We start from the raw sequence: 15,237 nt of genomic DNA, 5'->3' as shown, positions 1-15,237 counted from the left end.
TTTAATGAGGCCGCGTTGAAAATCAATAACTTAATTGCAGCCGTTTGATGGACTTTTATCCAATTTGTACTCTTTCTGCCCCTGCTACGTGTGGCGCATGAGGACTCAGAACTCTCGTCTGGGGCTGAAGGGAGAGCACAGGGTGTGTGTGTGTGTTTGTGTGTGTGTGTGTCTGCCCTCCGGCTGCCCCCCCTCCCTGGATACCTGAGCCTGCAGAAATCCACCTGTGCAGAAGGGGCCGCTGAGCTGCCACCTGTTTGGGGCCGATGCAGCTGGCGGGGGGTGGGGCGGGGGGCGAGGAGCAGGGCAGTGGCGGTGGTGGGGCGGCGGCTGTGTGCTCAGGGTCCGTCCTGCCCTCTCTCCCCTCTCAGGGACGTCTGTGATGCAGGTGATGGCGTCGGACGCCGATGACCCCACCTACGGAAGCAGCGCCAGGGTGGTCTACAGCGTCCTGGAGGGGGAGCAGCACTTCACAGTGGACAGCAAGACGGGTACGTGGCCATCTCGGCTGGGCCGGAGGGTGCTCAGGCGTCGTGCTGGGCCTCCCCAGGGAGAGCGGGTTCTTCCAGGACCCCGTCTCTCTGAGCTTCTGGGGGAGCTGCTGGCGCCGGCCGTGCAGGACAGAGGTTTTGGTGCCCCCACCCCGGTCTCTCCTGACGCCTAGAATCATAGGATCACAGAATAGCAGAGTTGGAAGGGGCCTACGAGGCCATCGAGTCCAACCCCCTGCTCAGTGCAGGAATCCACCTTAAACCATACCTGACAGTTGGCTGTCCAGCTGCCTCTTGAATGCCTCTAGTGTGGGAAAGCCCACCACCTCCCTAGGTCACTGGTTCCATTGTCGTACTGCTCTAACAGTCAGGAAGTTTTTCCTGATGTCCAGCCGGAATCGATCCTCTGCTGGATTCTCCTTCAGCCCCCTGGCACTGCGGGGGTGTCTCCTTCCCAGGCTAAGCCAGGACCAGAGCGCTGGAGCTCCCTGGACTGGCTGATCTAGAGCCAGCCCCACTTCCCAAGGGGGCCGTGAGAATCCCCTTGTCTGCCAGCCGGAAGGAGGTCTCCTTGGGAGCAGCTGCTGCAGCCCCTCTTCCACCCTGTGCCTGGGGGCGTCTTCCACCGGGAGATGGGCCCGGTGCGTGCTGGCCCCCCACCAGCTCGCTGCAAGGGCAGGCTGCCCTCTCGGACTGGATCACCATGGCTCAGTCTCTGCCTGGCCTGGCTCCCCGGGGAGCCCCAGCACTCGCCTCGTCTCCCCCCCCCACCTCCACCTCGCTGCTCTGTCTGTGTGGCTGCCTCCAAGAGAGGGAGGGGCTGGCGTTTGGCAGCTGGCCATGGGGGGTGAGCTCAGCGGGGAGGCCGGAAATGTCACTGCTGCCGGTGCCGGCATCCGGCTCGCTCGCCTGTTCCTTCCGTGGCCCTTGCAGTCCCCCCTCCTTGGGACGGCGAGGCCTCCCCAGGTGCAGCCCCCTCACTCTGAAATAACGCCGGCCCCTGCCCCCCCCCACTCTCCCAGAGCAGTGCTGTTAGCAGCGCTCCTTTGATTAAAGGTAACACTTTAAATTAAGGATTGCTTTATAAATGCTCTATTAATATTTAATGAACGAACAGTGCAAGCTGCTCCGTCCTTTAATAACTTCTAATAAAGCCTGCTGTAAAATGTGCCTGTGATAAATCCCGAGCAGATGATGATGCCATGACGGGCCGCCGTTAGTAACGAGGGGAGGGGAAGGGGGAGGGAGAGGGGAGGGGAGGGGCAGTCAGGAGCGCGGCTGCCCAAGGGCCGGCGCTGGGGCAGCCGTCGCGCAGCACCTGTAGCGCCCTCGGAAACCCCCCTCCCCAAAGAGGGTCCTGCGGAGCTGGAAAGGTGTGGAAAAGGGTGACCCAAACAACTCAGCGGCTGGAGCAGCTCCCCTCTGGGGAAAGGTTGCACTGTCTGGGGCTGTTCAGCTGAGGAAGACTGCAAGTGCGAGGAGGCATCATGGAGGCGTACAGGATTCTGGGTGGTGCAGATGAAATGCACGGGAGGCCGTCTCCTCTCTCTCCTGCAACACCGACTGGTGGGAGATTCGGGAAAGAAGAAAGGAAGGGCTCCCCCCTCACGGCGTGCAGTTAAGCTGTGGGGTGCCCTGCCACCATTTATCGTGACGGCCACCGACTTGGAGGGCTTTATAAGAGGATTAGACGCACCCACGGGGGATCCACGGCGGCTGCCTACGGCCTGCAGCCTCGGGGGCACTATGCCTGCTCCAGCCGTTGTTGGGTGCATGAACAGGAGGGAGGGGGCTCCTGACCCACTTTGGGGCTCCCCGTTGGGGCATCTCGCTGTGGGGCAGAAGGCTGCGCTGGAGAGCCCCCCCCCTTGGGTCTGATCCAGCCTCAGGGCTCTTCTACTGCTTTTATACCATTCCTAAGGATTACTCGGGGGTGGGAACCGTGCGCCTTCTGGGGTGAAGGGCTTTGCCCGGCCCCCAGCTGCCCAGAAATGTTGCCTGTTGGCCCAGCTTCCTCAGGGTGCCTCTTTGGAGCTGCAGAAGGTTCAGGAGTCCGTGCACTTCTTTTGCCCAGGCTCGGGAGCGTTCGAAGCTGTTCGTTTATTCGTTAAATTGTGGGTGACGATGCCCGGGGAGCTCTCCGGATAACAGCCGGCCCCCTCCACCTGTTCCCCCTGGGCCCTCTCCCCTTCAGGCAGCCCAGAGGAGGAGGTCAAGGAGCCCCACCGCCCTCCAAGACGGGCCCCAACTGGGCAGGCCCTCCGGGGAAGGCCAGTTCTGTGGCTGCCTGTCAGGGAGAGCCAGGATCCCTTTCACTCTGGCAGAGGGTATCCGAACTCCTCCTGGGGTGGAAGCTCTGGCTGCCCTTGGCCAGGCGCGAGACGTCCTCCCTCTGCCTGCCCATGCGTGAGCTGCTGCTTGGCCATCGGTATGGCCGGGTTGACCTGTGCCAGGTTGGGGGGGGGGGCTCCTCCTTCCGCCCTTCCTCTCCTGCCACCTGCTCAGCTGGCAGCCTCTCAGCAGGGATCTTGGGCTGGTCCGGTCTTAGGCGGTCAGTTCCCCCTCTGGCTGGGTCCTTTACTTCCGTGTGCGAGTGCGTGTGCGCGCGCCTCCTTTCCATGGGAAGCTTTGAGAGGACGCCCTCCTCCTCCTTGCCACTGAGGCCACGGGGCTCCTGGGCATTCTTCAGACCTGGGGCTGTGGCCTGGAGCGGGCTCAGCATCTGGGGCTGTTCCGAGCAAAGGCTGCCCACCCACCCTGCCTCCCTGGCCCCAGCAGAGACTGCAGCCCAGCATAAGAGGGTGGCACATGATCCAGCCATGGTCCAGCCCAGAGCAGAGGCCCAGGAAACCTTGCCTGGTCCCATGATGCACCTGGCCGGCAGACGCACAGCCGTTCCTTCCTGGGCCCAGAGCGTAAAGGTTTAATTGCCCATATCAGCAGCTTAACTTGCAGCGCCACCATGATCATTAACGCTGTAAAAGGAGCTATAAAATCTGGCACATTCATTTTTCGTAATATACGATAATGGAGAGACGTTTGCTTTTCCTCTTTGACTTTGACCTGCTTTTCTCCTGTCTGGCACGCTGCAGCGGGGCCCGTGGGCAGGAGCCCGCCTGGCGGCACTGTGGCCTGGGTGGGTGCGAAGGTTTCCCCATGAGGAGGGTCGGAGGGCCCATGGGCACGTGTGCGCAAGCACAGGAAGAGGGGGGCGTGTGGCAGGGGCCTTCTCCCCCCACGGCCTGCCCAAAAGCAAGGAGGACTCAGCCCTTGCTCTGCGGTGCCCGGGCAGGCGGGGTGAGGATGTGCCACGGGAGGCCAGCTCCTCTCGCGCTGTGGGCAGGATCAGGCGAGGCGGGAGCTTCCAGTCCCAAAAGCGGCCCAAGGTGTGTGCAGGCCAGGGCTCCGAGAACCTTCTGGGTAGGGCGCCCTGGCTCAGCCACTGGGAGAGAGAGCTCTGTGGGTCCTGGTCTTGGAGGGAGGGAGGGTGGAGGGCTCTGGCCTGCCCTTCTTGGGCAATTCAGAGGTATTTACTGCTGTAAAGTGGAAATTAATATTGAAGGACAAGAGGGATTTGGGATTTAGTTTCATTTGGTGCGGTCTTAGGCTGCCCTGCCCCCGCTAAGTCTCCAGGCCCCATCTGTTCGGGCGTGGAGCGGGGGGAGGAGGACCCCCTGCCCAGGCTCTGGCTCTGGGGAGCCAGCAGGTACAGGAGCTCCCCCGCAGGAGTCTGGGCGGGGGGGGGGGGGGGGCTCAGGCTTTGCTGCCCCCCTGTGCTCCCTTGGCCGTGAGGGTTCACGGAAATCTGAGGAAGTCTTATGGGGGTGGGGGGTGGGGAGGGCAGACTCTACTTTTGTCAGGGTGCCGGACTGGTCTGTGGAAGAAAGAGGGCTGCTCTCACAACACTTGTGTGGCACTCTGCCTATGTACCTCAGTTGCTGGGGAACACAGAGAGAAAATGTCCCCTCTCCTCCTTCTCCACCCCAGGCATCATTCTGTGCGCCTCTGCCATGTCTCCCCTCAGCCTCCTCTTTCCAAGCTAAACAATCCCAGCTGCTGTCGCCTTCCCTCAGAGGGGAGATGCTCCATCCCCTGGGACCATTTTAGCTGCCCCTTTCCCCTCGGTCATATCCAGCATGGCTCTTCTTTTTATCTTTTGTTATCTTTGTGCACAAACTCCAAACTTAATCTGAGGGGAGAGAACTTGACGTCGCCCAAAAATATTGGTGTCCTTTGATGGTTGGTTTTGATGGGCAGGCTTCTTCTCTCCCCCCACCCCCCCGCACGAAACAGCCTTGGGGAAAACTGCCCCAGGAAGACCAGAGCCCAGATCCAAAGGGATCCAAGTTCTCTGCCTTTGGTACTGTAGCAGAGGAGGGAATTCTGGTGGCTACAGCTTCTCCCACTGCTGTAAAAGACCTACAAGAGGCAGGGTCCCTTTTCCTCTGAAGGATTCCAGTCTATCTGTCGTCCGTCCCCGTCCTCCCACTCCTGCATACCACATTTGTGTCCTCCCGGATCAGTGCAGTGGTCTCCTGTGGCTCCCTCTTGCCCAATTCCGTCCACACTGACAGCTGTGAACGTGGTGCAAGACATCTCCTTTTCCCTGGGCTCAGATGTGTGTATGTATGGGGGGGGGGCTTTCCCCAGCTGCAGGGAGACGTTTGGGCATACCCCCTGGGCAACAGGGGCCGTTTCCTCACCCACCCACCCTGCCAGACCCCAGGAAGGGCTTTCAGGGCTCTGGCCAAATTCAGCCCCTGGAGGTGTTACGGGAAGGAAGATTCAAACTAGGCAAGAAACCGATGAGTTCGCAGCTGGCGTTTTCTTTCTCTTGATTTGCACAACACTCCGCTCTCTCCGAGGGTGAGAGAAGCCCAGGCACGAGAGAGCGGAGGAGGAGAGAGGGAAGGAGGGAGGAAAGGAAGGAAGGAAGGGTCACTCCTGTGATCTGAAAACTTATTTAAAAGGAATGCTGTCAGATGTGGAGGGGCGCTACGGGAGATAACGAAAGCCAGCAAGACAGACAACTCCCCCCACCCCCCTCCGGGCCTGGGATTCCTCCGGATGCTCCCCCGTCTCCTCGCACACAGGGCCAGTGCCAGACTATTTTGTGCCCTAGGCAGGCGCGTTCTGAAGCCGCCCCCTCCCGCTCGCTCACTCACTGCTCCCCCCGCCCGCTCGCCCGCCCGCTCGCCCGCCGCCCCTGCCTGCTCGCCGCTCTGGCCCCCCCCTCGCTCACATGCTCCGGCTCCCCCATCGCTTGCCCGCCCCCCCCGCTCGCTCGCTCACCGCTACGGCTCCCCCCTTGCTCGCCCACACACCGCCCTCTCCCTCCCGCTCCCGGCTTTGAAGCCAGGATGCTGCGGTTGGGGGCGGGGCAGAGGCTTTGAAGCGGCGCGGCTGGAAGTGGCTTCCTGGCGTGCCATACTGAAACCTCCACCTCCAACCCCAGCATCCTGGCTTCGAAGGAGCCAGGATGCTGGGATTGGGCGGAGGCTGGGGCGGTGGCTTTGGAACAGCACACCCGGAAGCCGCTTTAGGAGAGCAGCTTCCGGGTACGCTGTTCGGCGCCCTCGTTTGGTTGTCGCTCTAGGCGGCTGCCTGAGTTGCCTCTATGGCAGCACTGGGCCTGCTGGCACAGGCAATCTGAGCTTCATCAGCCAGGCAAAGGACACCCCACCCTGCTCCCGCGTGGCCCAGAGTGTGTGTGGGGTGTCTTTTTGCAGTGCACAGATGCCAGGTAAATGGGAGAAGCTGCATCTGTTGTTGTTACTATTACTATTTACCTTTCTGTACTGCCCCATAGCTGAAGCTTTCTATGTGGTTTACAAAAAACTAAAACATTAAAAATGATATACAAAATTTAAACCATAAAAACGTAAAACAGACAGTATTTACAAAGGCAACATACATCTAAGAAGAACTGTGAACTAAACCTAAAAAACTGATGTGAGATTGATTTAAAAACTCAACATATGCTGCTAAATGCCTGGGAAAACAGATAAGTCTTAGAATCATAGAATAGCAGAGTTGGAAGGGGCCTCTAAGGCCATCGAGTCCAATGCCCTGCTCAATGCAGGAATCCACCCTAAAGCATCTCTGACAGAGGGTTGTCCAGCTGCCTCTTGAAGGCCTCTAGTGTGGGAGAGCCCACGACCTCCCTAAGTAACTGGTTCCATTGTTGTACTGCTCTAACAGTCAGGAAGTTTTTCCTGATGTCACTCTTCCGACTGCAAAGGGGGCTTCTGGCTGGGGGAATGCGAACACCTCTGGAACAATGATATCTGTTGGGAGACCAATACTGCCAAAAGCGGCCCTTCCAAGAAATTCCTGACATGTGTGGGTGATAACTCTCCTACAGAAAGTGGAGGAAGGAACTAGAGGATCAGCAATCCTTGACTTGATATTGACCAATAGGGATGACTTAGTGGATAAAGTGGCAGTTACGGGAACTCTGGGGGAAAGTGACCACGTCATACTTGAATTCTTGATGATGAAGGAGACAAAAGTTGAGTGTAGCCATACACGTACTCTGGATTTTAGGAAAGCTGATTTTAATAAACTCAGAACTATGATAAGTAAGGTCCCGTGGCAAATGAGCCTAATGAGAAAAGGAGTGCAGGATGGGTGGGAGTATTTAAAAAAAGAAATTTTAAAGGCACAGTTCGGCCCTGGTTAGGCCTCATCTACAGAATCATAGAATCATAGAATAGCAGAGTTGGAAGGGGCCTACAAGGCCATCTAGTCCAACCTTCTGCTCAATGCAGGAATCCACCCTAAAGCATCCCTGACAGATGGTTGTCCAGCTGCCTCTTGAAGGCCTCTAGTGTGGGAGAGCCCACAACCTCCCTAGGTAACTGATTCCACCGTCGCACTGCTCTAACAGTCAGGAAGTTTTTCCTGATGTCCAGCCGGAATCTGGCTTCCTTTAACTTGAGCCCGTTATTCCGTGTCCTGCACTCTGAGAGGATCGAGAAGAGATCCTGGCCCCCCTCTGTGTGACAACCTTTTAAGTATTTGAAGACTGCTATCATGTCTCCCCTCAATCTTCTCTTCTCCAGGCTAAACATGCCCAGTTCTTTCCGTCTCTCTTCATAGGGATTTGTTTCTAGACCCCTGATCATCCTGGTTGCCCTCCTCTGAACACGCTCCAGCTTGTCTGCGTCCTTCTTGAATTGTGGAGCCCAGAACTGGATGCAATTAGCGAGGGATGCTAAAAGCAATAAAAAGGCTTTCTTCAGATACGTGAGTAGTAAAAGACAGAGGAAAGAAATGGTGGTTCAACTGCTTAATGAGGATGGCAAATTGATAACAGACGACAAAGAAAAGGCTGAAGTGCTCAATTCCTACTTTGCCTCCGTCTTATCCCAAAAGCGGGTCTATGACCCCCCTGGAAAAAGTGAAGCAGAAGTTGAGGGGGCAGGATTGCAGTTTGAGATTGATAAACAAATGGTCAAAGAACACCTAATTTCCTTGAATGAGTTTAAATCTCCAGGGCCCGATGAACTGCATCCAAGAGTAATGAAGGAACTAGCAGAAGAACTCTCAGAACCTTTGTCTATTATCTTTGCAAAATCATGGATGATGGGTGAGGTGCCGGACAACTGGAGGAGGGCTAACGTTGTCCCTATCTTCAAAAAGGGCAAAAAGGAGGAACCTGGGAACTACAGACCAGTTAGTCTGACATCCATCCCTGGGAAAATTCTGGAGCAGATTATAAAGAAGTCAATCTGTAAACACCTTGAAATCAATGCAGTGATTACTAGAAGCCAACATGGATTTGTCAGGAACAAATCCTGTCAGACTAATTTGATCTCATTTTTTGATAGGATAACCTCCCTTGTGGACCGTGGGAATGCTGTGGACGTCATATATCTTGACTTCAGCAAAGCTTTTGACAAAGTACCAAATGACATTCTGATTAACAAACTAGCTAAAAGTGGGCTAGATGGAACAACTATTAAGTGGATTCACAGTTGGCTACAGAATCGGACTCAAAGAGTACTTATCAATGGAACCTTCTCAAACTGGGGAGAGGCAGCGAGTGGGGTGCCGCAGGGCTCAGTCCTGGGCCCAGTGCTCTTCAACATTTTTATTAATGATTTGGACGAGGAGGTGCAGGGAACGCTGATCAAATTTGCAGATGACACAACATTGGGTGGGATAGCTAATACCCTGGAAGACAGAAACAAACTTCAAAGTGATCTTGATAGGCTGGAGTGCTGGGCTGAAAACAACAGAATGAAATTTAATAGGGATAAATGCCAAGTTCTACATTTAGGGAATAGAAAACAAATGCACAGTTCCAAGATGGGGGACACTTGTCTCAGCAATACTACAAACGAGAAAGATCTTGGAATTGTTGTAGATCGCAAGCTGAATATGAGCCAACAGTGCGATATGGCTGCAAGAAAGGCAAATGCTATTTTGGGCTGCATTAATAGAAGTATAGCTTCCAAATCACGTGAGGTACTGGTTCCTCTCTATTCAGCCCTGGTTAGGCCTCATCTAGAGTATTGCATCCAGTTCTGGGCTCCACAATTCAAGAAGGACGCAGACAAGCTGGAGCGTGTTCAGAGGAGGGCAATCAGGATGATCAGGGGTCTAGAAACAAATCCCTATGAAGAGAGACGGAAAGAACTGGGCATGTTTAGCCTGGAGAAGAGAAGATTGAGGGGAGACATGATAGCAGTCTTCAAATACTTAAAAGGTTGTCACACAGAGGGGGGCCAGGATCTCTTCTCGATCCTCTCAGAGTGCAGGACACGGAATAACGGGCTCAAGTTAAAGGAAGCCAGATTCCGGCTGGACATCAGGAAAAACTTCCTGACTGTTAGAGCAGTGCGACGGTGGAATCAGTTACCTAGGGAGGTTGTGGGCTCTCCCACACTAGAGGCCTTCAAGAGGCAGCTGGACAACCATCTGTCAGGGATGCTTTAGGGTGGATTCCTGCATTGAGCAGGGGGTTGGACTAGATGGCCTTGTAGGCCCCTTCCAACTCTGCTATTCTATGATTCTATGATTCTGTAGATGAGGCCTAACCAGGGCCGAACTGTGCCTTTAAAATTTCTTTTTTTAAATACTCCCACCCATCCTGCACTCCTTTTCTCATTAGGCTCATTTGCCACGGGACCTTACTTATCATAGTTCTGAGTTTATTAAAATCAGCTTTCCTAAAATCCAGAGTACGTGTATGGCTACACTCAACTTTTGTCTCCTTCATCATCAAGAATTCAAGTATGACGTGGTCACTTTCCCCCAGAGTTCCCGTAACTGCCACTTTATCCACTAAGTCATCCCTATTGGTCAATATCAAGTCAAGGATTGCTGATCCTCTAGTTCCTTCCTCCACTTTCTGTAGGAGAGTTATCACCCACACATGTCAGGAATTTCTTGGAAGGGCCGCTTTTGGCAGTATTGGTCTCCCAACAGATATCATTGTTGTAAACTGCCCAGAGAGCTTCGGCTGGGGGGGCGGTATATAAATGTAATAAATAAATAAATAAATAAATAAATAAATAAATAAATAAATAAATAAATAAATAAAATAAATATCAGGGTAATTGAAGTCCCCCATCACTACTACATCACACTTCCTTGAAACACTGGCAATTTGTTTCTCAAAAGTTTCATCCTCGTCTTCTCCTTGATTGGGTGGTCGGTAGTAGACTCCGATTATCATGTTCTTTTTATTCCTTGCCCCATTTATTTTAATCCAGATGCTCTCGACGGGGCTCCCAGTCTGATCCGCCTGTATTTCTGTGCAGGGATAGGTATTTTTAACATATAGTGCAACTCCACCTTTCTATTTCTTCTGTTCTTTTTGAACAAGTTATATCCTTCAATTGCTTAAACTGGCACCAAAAAGATAGCAATGTTGGCGCCCGACGGGCCTCATTGGGGAGATCGTGCCATAATTGGGGGGCCTCCGCTGAGAAGGCCCTCTCTCTTGTTGCCATCTTCCAAATGACCCACGGAGGAGGCACCTGGAGGAGGACCTTAGATGTTGAGCTTAGTGTATGGGTAGGTTCGTGCTGGGAAAGGCGTTCCATCAGGTATTGTGGTCCCAAGCCGGGTAAGGCTTTATAGGTGAATAACCAGCACCTTGAATTGGGCTCGGAAATGTATAAGCAGCCAATGCAAGCAGGCCAGAGTGGGTCTTATATGTTTGAACCTTTTTTCCCCGATTATCATACTGGCCATTGCATTTTGCACAAGCCGCAGCTTCTGAACCATCTTCAAAGGCAGCCCCACATAGAGCGCATTGCAGTAATCTAACTTGGAGGTTACCAGAGCATAGACAACTGAAGCCAGGTGCATAGCTGGACCACCAACCGAAGCTGGTAGAAGGCCCTCCATACCACTGAGGCTACCTGGGCCTCAAGTGGCAGAGATGGTTCTAGGAAAACCCCCAAACTACGAACCTGCTCCTTCCGAGGGAGTGTAAGCCCCTCCAGAACAGGTTGAGCACCCTCCATCCGGTCAGAAGAACTGCCCACGAATGGTATCTCAATCTTGTCTGGATTGAGTCTCAATTTATTAGCCCTCATCCAGTCCATTGACACAGCCAGGCACCGGTTCAGCACATCCACAGCCTCACCTGGTGAAGATGAAAAGGAGAAGTAGAGCTGCGTGTCATCAGCCTACTGATGACAACGCACTCCAAAACTCCAGATGACCGCACCCAACGGTTTCATATAGATGTTGAAGAGCATGGGGGACAAAACTGACCCCTTTGGAACCCTGTACTGGAGAATCCACGGGGCTGAGCAATGCCCCCAAGCACCACTTTCTGGAGCTGACTCTCCAAGTAGGAGCGGAACCGTTGCAATGCAGCACCTCCCACTCCCAGCTCAGGCAGTCGTCCCAGAAGGACACCGCGGTCGGAGATACCTGTTGAAATTCCCCCTTCTATGCCAGCAGTGAAACAGAGGGCTCCGTGGAGCTGCTCTGGGAGGCGGAATGGCTGCACATTATGGGATGTTTCTGGCCTCTTGGGTCATGGGAGACAGGGGTGGCTCCTCCTTGAATTGTGTGCAAGGAGCTTTCAAGTCATGGCCAGTTCGGTGCGGGGACAAGGTCCCTGGGTCAGCAGTGAGTCAGGCAGATCCGGCGCTCCCTCTGAGCCAGGCTGTGCCCCTGGCTGCCCTGCCCTGCCCTGCCCTGGGCCTGCGATGTGGCTGGGGACATGGTCAGCATGGCGCCCCTCCCTCTGGCTCTTCGCTTCCTCGTCACATCGACACTGACAAGCATCCTTGCCGTTACAGAGTGCTTCAGAGCCTTTAATTAATGGAGCCTCTTCCTTCGCCATGAGCAGTGGGAGAGCGGCAGCAGCGGCAGCGACAGGCTTGCTAGCGCCTCTTCCGCCTGCCCTCCCCCCCCCCCGCAATTCCGCTTTACTATTGCTGTGGGGAGGAGGGCCCTGCTGCGCCCTCAGTCCTTCACCAGGGGCAAGCAGGCTGGACTCCCCTCCCGCCTGCCACCCCTGCCCAGGCTAAAGAGGGAGGGGCAGAGGGGCAGAACTTTTTGGGAGGTTCTTCTGCCCTAATAGCCTGTCCCCTGACCCAGGCAGGTGAGAGAAGGTGCACGCTTTACATGCTCAGAGACACACAGGCACCAGGGCAAAGGCACACAGCCGTCTATCTGGGTTCCATGTCAGTGGCCTGGGCAGGCAAGCAGACCCGTTCAGTTAGCCACAGGCAGACCTGAGCCTGGGCAGGGGGGAGGGGAGGCTGGCTTTTTGGTGAATGGCGTCTGGAAGGGGGGGGGCTGCCATCTCCTGGGCCCATTGTGGCCCCCTGATGTGGGGGAAGAGGAGCATTTTATGGGACCTTGGAACATTCAGCAGCCCCCCTCTTCCCTCCCTTTGGTGCGTGGCAGGAAGGGCAGCAAGAGCTTTGGTGCAAGACAGGTCATTGCAGGGCAAACAGCCGGCTGTGCGAAAGGGAGAGAGGCAGTGTGTGTGTGTGTGGCAAAGCCGGGATGTTTAGCAGCTCCTCTAGGCTGACAAATGTTCTGGGTGGGGGAGAGTCGAGAAAGAAAGACATGCAGGGCTGGGCCTCCCCGGCTTCACGCAGCCGCGGGGCTCTTCTAGCAGACTCTGTGACTGCCCTCCTTCCCATCCCAGAAGGACTGGGCGGGGAGGGGGGGAGCTGGACAGACAGACGCAGGGAAACTCTTATGCAAACCAGCTATGGGGCGGTATAGAAATAATAATAATAATAATAATAATAATAATAATAATAATAATAATAATAATAATAATAGAAGATACCGTGGAAGAAAACGAAACATACAAATATTTAGGATTCCAGCAAAACACGGAAATCAACCACTCCACAGTAAAAGCTCAACTAAGAATGCAATATAAAACTCACCTATCACAAATCCTATAATCCAAACTCAACTCTAAAAACATTTTCAAAGTCATCAACACTTACGCAATACCCATCCTCACATACTTATTTGGAATCATATACTGGCCACAAACTGAACTCAGAGGAACAGACTCAACCGCACCAAACTCACGAAACACCGTGCGCTCCATCTCAGTTCATGCACTGAAAGAAAAACTATCAGCAGGAAAGGAGGAGGAAGAGGCCTGCTGGACATCAACACAATCCATACTAAACAGATGAAATCACTCAGAGAGTTCTTTCACACTAAAAAACACCCACATTCATAAAGCCATAGTTAAAGCAGGTAAAAATCACACCCCACTCAACCTAGCACTACAAAACGAAGACCAAACATGACCACTCTCACTCGCAGAGAAAAAAGAAAAATGGGCACAAAAAGCACTCCATGGAACGCACGACAACATAATACAGAACCCACAAATAGACAAAGAACAATCGTACGAATGGCTCCTTCCAGAAACAGAAGGATTCCTAATAGCTATACAGGATCAACTTATAGCAACCAAGAACTACCAAAAACACATCATAAAAGTTAAGCGTAACAACAGATTTATGTAGGAAATGCCATCAGTTCCATGAAACAGGAGGATGTAGAATTCTGGCAGGAATGGACTATACAGACAGACACAATTCAGCTGCAAAAATAATCCACCAACAACTGGTCATCAAATGCAACCTCATCAAACAACCTACACCATACTATACATACTCACCCAAAACAATCTTGGAAAATGCAGACCATAAAATATACTGTGACAGAACAATTCAGACGAACAAGACAATACCTTGCAACCGACCAGATGTAACAGTCATAGAAAAAAAAAGGAAAACACACATACCTCATCGACATAGCAATACTGAATGACAAAAATGTTGTAGAAAAGGAAGAGGAAAAGAGAGGGAAATATACACCACTGGCCATGGAAGTCAAAGAACTATGGCAACAGGAAAAGGCCACAATTATCCCATTAGTCACAACAGCCACCGGCATCACATCAAAAAACTCTACAGAAATCCTTCAGAAACTGGGCCTACCAAAATACATCCGCACCAACATCCAGAAAGCAGCCATAATTAAAACAAGCTCAATTGTCAGGAAATTCCTGAATCTATAAACGACAGCAAGACTTGGCAAAGCCCGTCATGTCTGTCTAGAAAAACTGTCAAAAGCGAGAAAGATGGATAATAATAATAATAATAATAATAATAATAATAATAATAATAATAATGGTGACACCCCAAGCCATTGGAGCCATTGATGGAGGACAGACCACAGGCAGCTTGCAGCCAGGCCAGCTTTGTAGACGCAGCTCCCTGTGAGGCCCCTGGGAAGCACCAGGTGTGTGTATGTGGGGGGCACCGGCTCCTTCCTGACCTCCCACCCACCCTCCCTCCCTCCTGGGAAGCTTTCCGAGGCCTCTGGCGCTCTCCCCCTCTCTCTGTTTGGGCTAGATGGAGCTTTGCTCTCATCCATGGAGGTCGTTTTTGCACAACCCAAGGAAGCCTGTCTCTGAGGGGTCTGGAAGGGAATCCTGCTTGCAGCGAGTCCTCTGTAGAGCGGTGCCCCCACCAGGATGTGCACAGGCTCACAGCAACCCTTTGCATTCTCCTCGTCCACAGTGCTCAGAGTGACAGCCCCGGGTTACGCTTGAGGAGGGATTTGAACTCAGGCCCCTTACCCAAGGTCAGACTAGCCTGTCTCCACCCACTAGGAGCTAGTCCTGCCCAAGGGAGGTCCCGGGAGGGGGGGCTGTCAATCAATCCCCTGCTGGGGAAGGGGCTTGCCCCAGGGTAGCTGTGGGGCAGGAAGGGTGCTGTGCTGCGGGCTATTCAGAGCTGCGCTTGATAGCCAGCCGTGTGGTTTCAGCCGTCTTGTAGTCTGCCGTCGCCTGAAGGGAGCTTTGCGTGAGGCGCCCTGTTTGCAAGGGCATCGGTGCCCTCCGTTTCCTTTCTTGATCATGGGGCTGTTTTTATTGGGGGGTTGGGTGATTTTAAAAAATAATAGTGCTAAAATGATACCCAGCCAGGCTGCCCCCCCCTTAACTTTGTTGAGATGTGCAAAGGTTGACATAGAGCAGAGAGAATTTTGGAAGTGCTTTTCTGCGAGGGATGGTGATACGCGTAAGGGTGTGCAAAATCCGAGGCGGGGTGGAAGAGGTGGTCGTGCGCACAATTGGATTAAGCCCCCCTACTGCAAAAGCTGAATGTGGGCAGGAGGCCCTTGGGGACGGAGATGCAAAATGTTTGCCCCACGGAGCCCAGAGCGTGGTGCAGAAGCCCTTCCCGCAGCTCAGCAACAGTGGGCAAATGCCTACCCCCTGCCT

At 53.5% G+C, this 15,237-nt stretch overlaps 1 protein-coding gene across 1 annotated transcript in view; it reads left to right on the top strand.

Moving 5' to 3' along the window:
• Positions 1–15,237, top strand: part of CDH22 (cadherin 22) — a 77,085-nt gene that overhangs the window by 26,369 nt on the left and 35,479 nt on the right. The window contains exon 3 of the mRNA XM_063147518.1: positions 372–491. Within this exon, the coding sequence (XP_063003588.1) occupies positions 372–491 (120 nt within the window). The remainder of the gene's footprint in view (positions 1–371; positions 492–15,237) is intronic.

This window comes from Elgaria multicarinata, chromosome 1 (genome assembly GCF_023053635.1).
Source record: "Elgaria multicarinata webbii isolate HBS135686 ecotype San Diego chromosome 1, rElgMul1.1.pri, whole genome shotgun sequence".
NCBI lineage: Eukaryota > Metazoa > Chordata > Lepidosauria > Squamata > Anguidae > Elgaria > Elgaria multicarinata.
The sequence above is the reverse complement of the archived record's forward strand: the minus strand, read 5'-3'. Positions and strand labels throughout refer to the sequence as shown.